General features: G+C 54.0%; 2 protein-coding genes across 2 annotated transcripts; both read right to left on the bottom strand.

Annotated features, from left to right (window-relative positions):
- Window positions 1–53: 53 nt before the first annotated feature.
- Window positions 54–837, bottom strand: NGA_0486500 (triosephosphate isomerase; the record flags this gene model as incomplete). Its single annotated transcript, XM_005853994.1, has 2 exons — window positions 54–431; window positions 607–837. Coding segments are annotated over 2 exons (609 nt in total), but the record flags the coding sequence as incomplete, so codon positions are not given.
- A 3,693-nt stretch (window positions 838–4,530) lies between these two features.
- On the bottom strand, window positions 4,531–5,547 carry NGA_0486400 (uncharacterized protein; the record flags this gene model as incomplete). The annotated part of the gene is made up of 1 exon (XM_005853993.1): window positions 4,531–5,547. The coding sequence occupies one exon, from the start codon at window positions 5,545–5,547 to the stop codon at window positions 4,531–4,533; it is 1,017 nt and encodes a 338-aa protein (XP_005854055.1).
- Between the last annotated feature and the right edge of the window lie 3,530 nt (window positions 5,548–9,077).

Below are 9,077 nucleotides of genomic sequence, written 5' to 3'. Positions count from 1 at the left end.
AAGGGTTGGTTCGAAAAGATGAGTGAGCCATATAAACAAAAAGAGAGCAACCCATTCGCTCCACTGAAAGACACATGTCCGGCTCTATGTTCTCCACCCCTCGCTCCCTCCCTCCCTCCCTCCCTCCCTCCCTCCGTCACCTTCAAGCCCGCAGCCAGCACCTTCTTGAGCTTGGCATTGACGGTTTCGTCCGTGTCGCCGAAGAGTGCCCGGCGCTCCGAGTGCCCGCAAAGGACCCACTGGGCCCCCACGGACTTGATCATGGGCAGGGAAGTGGCGCCCGTGTAGGCCCCCTTGTCCTCGGTGTACAGGTCTTGCGCGCCGATCAACACGTTGCTGCCTTTGAGGGTCTCCTTGACCGGCACCAGGAAGGGGAAGGGCACCACGACCGCCACGTCTACATTGCTGGCGGAGGAGGAGGCGGTGGATACCTGAGAGGGAGGAAGGACGTGAGGTAAAGGAGGAATAAGGGAGCATTTGAGGCCAGGAGAATCGGCAAAGCCCACACGTGAAAGCTCCAGCAAAACAAACAAAAGCAAACAAAAGGGTGATCTGCGATAATCCAAAGTGTTTTTACAGTAGGAGTGTGTCATCCCGTTCACGTACCGCTTTGGCCAGGTCAATCGCGGCTTCCAAAGTATCAGGGTTCTCTTTCCAGTTACCCGCGATGAAAGGCCGGCGTCCAGACATCATGCTCACTCCCGTGCCACGGCTTACAGCCCTGCTACACCTCCTTGTCGCCACAGGGCTACTGGGACGAAAGGCAGTGTGCGGGATAAACGCCGTAGCAGACGCAGCCAACATGGCAACCGTCCAGAGGCAGAGAGGTCGCATCATGATCTGCCTGTATCCCGGGGTCGCACAAGGCAAGGGGAAAACCAGAAATAGGCTCAGAGTTAAACGATACTCGCTGTTCATTACGGACGTCACACGCATTGAACGTCCAATTCATGTTAACACGCAAAACAAGCCCGGCTAGTCACTGCTGCGTGGGCCCTGGCTCGCGTCGCCGGTCCAAGAAACAAAGATGAAGTGTAACAAAATGCCATCGAAGACCATGAAAACCCATCGTGGCGTCTCCAACAAGAACTTTCCTATTCCCCAATACCATGCACACGCCTGACTGCTCCTCAGGACGCAAACCTGACACAGACCAGCCCCGGCCTAGCTTGCCCTCCCCCTGCCCTCATCTTGCAGCGGCACGTCATGTCCGCCCCCGGTATCTTCCGAGCCCCCCGGCCCATATCTCCGCAAACAACTGCTCCAGGTGGTCAGGCATCCGGTGCGAAGAAGCCAATGCTACCTTTGGCCGGAGATAAGCTCGGGATGAATAAACTGGGATGGAAATCGTATTGGTTTTTGAAAAGCGATTTGCTCGGCAGGAGGTATGAATGAGGCAGGAGAGGAGTCGCGTTTGGCTCCCGAGAGACAAGCAACCCTCCGACATCGTGTACGGCATTTTTCCTGACATTTCAAGTCTTTTTTTTGCATAAATAAGTTTATTAGCTTTATTAAAAAATACGTCAATTTCAATTCATCAATAGAAGCAACACAAGGGTGTCGTTGGCTGATTGATGCTTCTGGAAGCCGCCCCCAGCCCGAAGCCGAATCACAATACATGAATCAATGCAGCATATTTTTTCGGAGAAAAAAATCCTAATTATTTCCGATTTACAATTGATCGTGCAAGGGATGGCAGCCGGTACCTTGCCAAAAGGAGTCTTCCGTTGACTGTGAAGAGAGCAGCAGAAACGTTCGACAGGCTTCACGCAGACAGTCTCTCGCTGTTGCCCTCCGGCGGCGTGAGGCTCACGTACATGAAGACGCGAGGAAGTATGCCTGTCGATCATATGGAAAGCATGCTAATGCAGTTATGTTGCCGACGTGCATGGCATAGATGAATGGCTATCGACTCAAGTTTGTTTGCTTGTCCGGTAATGGGGTCCTGATTACATATTACCTTCATTTTGCGCGCATCTCCTTCTGAAAAACAAGACATGATTTCAACAAGCGATCACGATAAATTGACAAACGTGTGCGCGCTCAACACAACGTGCACGTTTAAGACCGGAAATATGAAGGGAAAACATTTGGTGGGGAGGTTAAGCAGGTTTGAAAATAAATTTATGCATGGAAATGCACAAATTTTCCACAAAGTTGATAGGTGTGACGGTATTGGTGTCTCGCTATGAGAAAGCAATGAAATCAAATGCGTGTATTTGAAAGCCTCGTCTGATTGCATGCGATCGACATGTCAAGTCCATCGAGTCAGACATAATGATGGCCCGCATACCGTGTAGATTACGATACAAGTCTACCTCTAGATTTTTACACTTTTGAAACGAAGCCATATGTTGGAAGACGAGACACAGACTAGAATCTATCTGACGGAAGTGGCGGGATGAGAGGAAGCCTGGCTATTTGCCAGAAAGGTGCGTCTTAGGCGGAAAGTGAGCGATGATCGATCTGAGCGAGTGCAACAGGCTGAAGAGAGCGGCGTGACCTTTGAGAGACAGCGCGCCCGTCCCTTAAAGTGAGCAGGTGGCAAAGGGAACTCCGGAATGGGACACGTGCAGGCATCGCAATTGTACTTTTCCATTCTCGAACGAAATGGCCCTTCTTGTCATTAATCGTTTCGTAATCCTCACTTGTTTACCGACGAATAATATATGTCGCCATTTACAGTCTAAGAAAAAGAGGAGGTACTCCATTCGAAGCCGGAGACAATGCCCTCATCATCTCCCGCTCGGAGAGCGGGAAGTGGTCGCAATGGAAGTGGCAATAGTCCCAGTGGCGCAAAGGCAGGTCTGGGGGGAGGCGAGTGGGATTTCGCCGTCCGCCCTGGGAAGTACACAGAGCTCACAGGGACAGGCCGCCTGGGTGGGAGTAGTGGTGGGGCCTATGGCTTGGAACGCAGCGACGTAAATGCCGGATCACCGCTCCGAACGAACGTTGGGAGTCGGGGCTTAAGTATCAATTTGTTCGCGTCGAACGCCTCATCGGCCCTCGGTGAGGAGGATAGCAGTGTCGACATCCCCTCTTCCTACATGGGAGATGACTCAACCGTCTCCTCCTGGCCCACCTCGCCACGGAATAGCCTGGATCAACGGACCTGCTGCAACCTCATCTCGTACCGGTATTACTTCATCACCACCCTGCTCGTGGCGTCGGTCCTGTTCGTCTGGGCCTCTGTCCTGGGCTTTGTCTGGGGCGTCTTGCTATCGCTCGGGGCCATCATCGCCCACCTTGCCTACTTCCGTCTCCTCCTCCGCGGCGTCCAACCGCCTGTAGGGGTGGCGAACACCAGAAAACAGCGATGTTTGCATTACACCGTGCTGCTATTGTCCTATGTGATAATGATCTACATGCTCATTCGCCTGGCGACGGCTAGAAATACCTACATTCGAGACCACGTATTTCCCTCAAATTGCTACCCAAATGCGCTGGGCACTGTGCCTCATGCGTGTGTTCGTGTGACGGAGCGTCCAATGGAAGGAGAAGACTGGTCTCACGGCCTGAGCGCTCCGACCATTTTCACGCCGGAGGTCGACAGCGTCGTGCGCCTTGTCGACGCCTGGACAAGGAAGCAATTCCAGACAAAGGTGGTGGGAAGGAGGAGGGAGGCAGGGAAGGAGAGCGTGCACCTGGTGGCAGTGACAGGCTTCTGGGGCTTTGTGGATGACGTGGCCGTGGAGGTGGCCTGCGTCGGAAGGGGCGGGGCCGGGGAGGGAGGGAATGGAACGGTCGTCGTGCGTGTGCAAAGCGAGCAGCGGTTCGGGACCCTTGACGGGGGAAAGAACAAGGATCGGGTCAAGTCTCTGCTAAGCTTCTTGGAGAGGCAGGCTGGAGGCCTGCCCGTGGGGGCGTGCTCCCCCACGCCTCCCCGGTAGGAGCATGCCGCACTACCGCGATGTATACTAGGTAAAGTAGAAAGTCGGCCTACCAGAAAACACTTATCGCCAAGGATGTAATAGGTTTATGCTCAAAGCAATGTGGCCGCAAAGGGCTTTGTAAAGTATCCGTAAACAAGTGGAGGGCGACTTTGGAATGAGAAGGGGTGCTTGGAAAGAAAAGAATGCGACGGAGCTGCCTTGCAGGATGAGACACCGCATTTGGAGCTGAGACGAGTGTCTCGAAGTAATTTTGTGTGTAAGATATGTAACATGATATGACTGGTACCCGAAGCATTGATCTGTGGGTTCAGAAAAAAGTAAATCAATGACACATTCAGGAAGATACGCCGACGCTTCCTTGATCCTGAGAACAGCAAGCAGCTTTTCTTCGATATCGCCTTGTAGAATCAAGCTGAGTAAGTTTTATAGTACTTTATGGTATAGTCTTAGACATACGAAAATCATTGCCAATTTCCGATTGATCTTTCTCACTGCGAATATACAATGTCCCACGACAAATTTCAAATTCAAATATCGTCACGGTCGAGTGGAGGCCACTCGTGTCCTGCACTATAGCACGCGACAAGCGCCAGCTATACGACCTATTAACCCGCCAGTGCTGCGTTCCCTCCGTCGATTACATTTGCTTTTTCACCTTCTGGACGGCATCTTTCAACAAATCCGGCGTGTTGAAGACTACCTCTTCCCACACGGTCTTCACGTTCACCAATCCTGTCGAGAAAGGGTATTGGGCTTTGATTCCCAACTCTCTCAGTCCAAAGAGGATCCAGGTCATGAGCCCTATCACTGGTACCAGCGCGCCTCCAGGTATTTTGTCGACGAGAGCTAGGGGAAGGGTGAAGACGTAGAGGGTGAGGAATCGGAGGGCGTGCGTGTAGAAGATCGGGGGCACCGGCGTCTTGGTCAGGCTGTGAATCAGCGTGGTGTGGTGTCCGAGTTGATCGATGCAGTTCAGCAGCCGACTGAAATAGGGACTCTCTCGAAACGTCGTTTGCGCCCGGGCAATGCGAGCCACCTCTTGGGCCATTATTTCGATCAATGCCACCGGCCTGTGGGTCCGGCGTGCCTCTAGGACGAGCAAGTCCTGCTCGCTCAGAAGCTCCTTCAATTCATCCTCCCGGGGGATGCGCGTCACGAACTCCTCGAGAAGGATGCCGTAGGCTTGGATCAAGGCTATCAGGCGCCCGGCGGGGAAGGAGTACTTATCGTCCGAAAGCAAAATATCGGCCCCCCCCACGCATCGAGCCATGTCGCGGGAGGTGTCGAGGACGGTATCCCACGTCCTACGCGCTCCCTGGCATCGATCGAAGCCTTGCTGCGCCCGAAACGTCAACAAAAACCCCAGAGGCCCAGCGAGTAAGGAATGTGGCTGAAGGTCGAGCGCGCCTATAACGCCGTGTTTGTATGCCAGGGCTACTACAGCGGAAAACACCATGCTTAAAAATGTAACAGGTCGAATTTCGGGCATCAAAAATGCATAAGTAGTAAACCAGTACGCAAAATGCTCGGCACTTTCCTTCCGTTTGGGAGGAGCGGGTAAGGGCGCCTCCTCTGATGATTTGTCTGAGTTCAGAGTTGGCGCTTGAAGGCTCGCGCTAGATGTGGAGTAGAGGCAGGACATCCCGTTTGGCATTCTTGGAAAAGGACGAAGAAAAGTGTGCACATGGTGGTAAAATGGCCGGACGCGATCAAGCACAGGTAGCGGACGCAGTGGCAATCGGACGTGCAGTAAGGCACTGCACCGGGGTTGTCCACTAATAGAAAAAAGGAGAAAGCTCACCATGGCGGTAGTCTGCATCATGATGCAAGGGTGGCAGGCACTCTGCTAGATTATATGAATGAGTCCAAGTTATGTTCAACACACATTCGGACGTTCCTTTCCTCGTCTTCGCGCCATCCCCCATGTTGAATGTGCACGCCCGCTGTCCTCCGTCTTCACCGGAACAAAAAAGCGACAAAACGAGCCACATACGTGCTAAAACCCGGCCGGGAACGTCCAACCCGGTCCCGGCCGCGTTATCCCCGACAACAACACGACACAAACGCACAATCCACCATAAAACACGGCACTTGGTAAATTGCGGGGGATCGTCTTTGCATTTGTTTGCAGAGGAGGGTACAGGAACTTGACGATGTGGTCGGCGTCAGTGAGGGATGACTGACCAGATGTTGTTCTTGATACGCCTGACATTGAGGTCACTCTCCCGGTCCTGCCTTCTGCTCCGCTATTCTGATTCTGAACTGCGGTTGTCATGCGGACCGCTGCAGTTGCCTTGTGGGATTGCACGAGTGATTCTAAGTGGCATGGCAATCGAATTGGATGAAAATTCATTTCGTAGCTTGTCTCGAAGTTTGTGCTGAGAAGAGAACTTTTCCGGCTAGCTTGTCGATCCACGAGGGGATAGCCGACAGGCGGGAGGCCAAGGACATTCATGATTTACCCCTTAGTCATCGTAGAGCGCGCATTTGCAATTTAATAACGAATCATGGCGTGAGATAATGTGTTGAAAAATAATTATGCCATCAATCTGTCTTTTCTCTGACGTTCGTGAAAAGAGCAAAGAACACACGTACGCGTTCCGATGGCAGCTGGGCATGGGGTACGTAGACTTACAAAGCCCTCACATGGATGCTTTCTTTTCGTCTCGCATACAAATAGGCGGATACGACGTCCAGTATAAGATCCAGACATTATATGTCATACCTTGTGTCCGACATTTGGTGCCTGGCCTCAAAGAGGTGCCTTCTCCTTGCTCTTCTGTCGGTAGTCTCGTTCCCGACATGTGCGGACGCTGCCGCACCCCCCTCGAGACAGTCCCGCGAGCTAATTGGCAAAGATGCAGCCATCAGCAAAGCCGCATGCTTCGGCTCTTACCCAAGGCTAGTACAGAACACGTGTAATTTCCCCCGGCCTTGTTTGATTCGTACCAAACCTTCCAAGTCATGGAATATTCCAGGGATTCGCATCTCATTTGATTGTGACAAAATTTATGTATTTCCAGGCAACTCGTCGTACGGAAGCTTCAGCCAGGTCAATTAATTACCGCGGATGGCCAACTGGATGAAGAGGCTTGGGCGGAGACTCCTTGGAGTGCTCCTTTTGAGGACATAGAAGGAGACCTGGGACCTCCTCCGCAATTTGAAACGAAAGGCAAGGAGCAGGAAATATGTGGGAGGTCTAAAGGGAGGATCAGGGAAGAATGGCTTCCGGGTCCGGCATTTATAGGAAAGAAAGGCGTTATGTGCCTTTGAAATGAGCGGTTACGCGACAGGCATGCGGAAAGACACTCTCATCCTGGCTTCCGATCCTCTCCATTCTCAGTGAAGATGCGCTACGACGATGACTGTCTGTGGGTGGCGGCGTACATGGAAGAGCCACAGGCATGGGCGACGCAGCAAGAGACCAATAGCATCGTGTATTTAGACAACGATTTCGAAGTATTTGTAGATCCGAATGGAGAGTAAGTAACGAGGAGGCGCGAATGACGACAGGGTGGTGGAGGCGCGACTTTGTGGACCGGGGGGGCAGATCTTGCACTGGGATAGGGTCATGCGGTACAAGCAAAGAGATCGAAATGTCTTACTCGAATGGGCACCATTACTCACGCTCATCATGCGCCTTTCCCCTCATCCTTCTTCCTCCTGCCGCCTCAGTAACCACTACTACAAAGAGGTGGAGATCAACGCGCACGGCGCCAGCTGGAACCTCCTCCTCGTCCAACCCTACGTGGACGGCGGCCCCGCTGTCTGCAATGGCACGCTCGCCACCATGTGTGCCTCCAACTACTCCTCGCCCTCGTCCTCGTCCTCGTCCTCCCCCGGCCCCTCGGTCCCCGCCTGGGACCTCTCCTCCTCCCTGAAGGCGGGGGTCTCGGTGGACGGGGCACTGAACGACCCGGCCGTCGGGAGCAAGGGCTGGAGTGCGGAAATGTGCCTGCCGCTGAAGGAATACGTCAAGTACGAGGAGGGGGTGAATCTGCCGCCCCGCGGGGGTGACTACTGGCGGATCAACTTCTCCAGAGTCCAATGGACGGTGAAGGTGGCGAGGGAGGGCGGAAGCGAGGTGTATGTCAAGGACGAGGAAGCGCCCGCTTCGAATTGGGTCTTCCAACCCATGGGGGTGACCAACATGCACTTGCCAGAGCGGTGGGGCTACGCGTATTTCTCGGAGGAGCCAGCCAAGGGCGGGAGGCAGGGAGGGAGGGAGGACGTGATAGAGGAAGGCCCTCGCGATCCGAAGTGGCCAATGCGGGAGGCGTTGGCGCAGGTGTACGAGGCACAGAAGGTGTACACGACCCTCTACGGCGGGGGGGTCTCCTACACAGACAGCGTGAACGCGCTGGTGTTGAATGGGCACTTGTCCACGCACGTGGCGCAAGGCTTCTGCGCGGGGATTCCGGAGATGGAGAAGACGGGGGGAAGCGGGGGCGCTCAAGGAGGTTTCGTCGCCTCAGTTCGCAGCGCGGATATGGCTGGGGTGATGGGTCACGTGGATGAGACCCGGCGGATGTGGTTCACGGGGGAGGATGGAGCGGGGCGAGGGAAGGAAGGCGAGTCTCCGGATCGGGAGGTGCCCCTCCAACGCCCGCATGAGCAGCCGGCGGTGAGTAAAGGAACGGGGTCAGGTCGCAGACGGGGAATGCTGCGGGTGTAGGGTAGCCGGCAGGGAAGGCGACGGCTTTTGTGTTGGAAACCGTGTTGTGCGTGTAGGGGGTCTCAGAAGGGCAGAGTGCAAGTGTAACATAGCACCACGCAGCATTAGAGCGGCATGTACCATGGGAGTCAGCCACGCAGTGAACGCGTCCTTATGAAAAGTCAGAGCGATAATGCGCACAAAGGAAAGTAGCAGCGAACGAACAAAAGTCCAGAGGCGGGGAGGAGCTGGCGTCAGGGGACGTCAAGCACAGGAATAGTTGCCGAAACGGCAGTGCTGTAAACCAAACGCTGAATAGATTAGAAGCAGTCAAGGTCTCGGAAAACGGTGGAAGACTTTGCTACGCATGAAGAAGATGTTGGTGCCGACTCCTAGGTCGACCAGATTTTGTCTCTCGGAGGGTGTACTCGCAGAATATCAGGAGTAAAGGAGGAAAGTGCTGGATGTGAAGCGACGGTCGTGCCGTGGAGCACACAACTACTGATTACGAGCGTGACAAACGACGACGT

Source organism: Nannochloropsis gaditana (genome assembly GCF_000240725.1).
Source record: "Nannochloropsis gaditana CCMP526 unplaced genomic scaffold scaffold659, whole genome shotgun sequence".
Taxonomy (NCBI): domain Eukaryota; class Eustigmatophyceae; order Eustigmatales; family Monodopsidaceae; genus Microchloropsis; species Microchloropsis gaditana.
The sequence above is the reverse complement of the archived record's forward strand: the minus strand, read 5'-3'. Positions and strand labels throughout refer to the sequence as shown.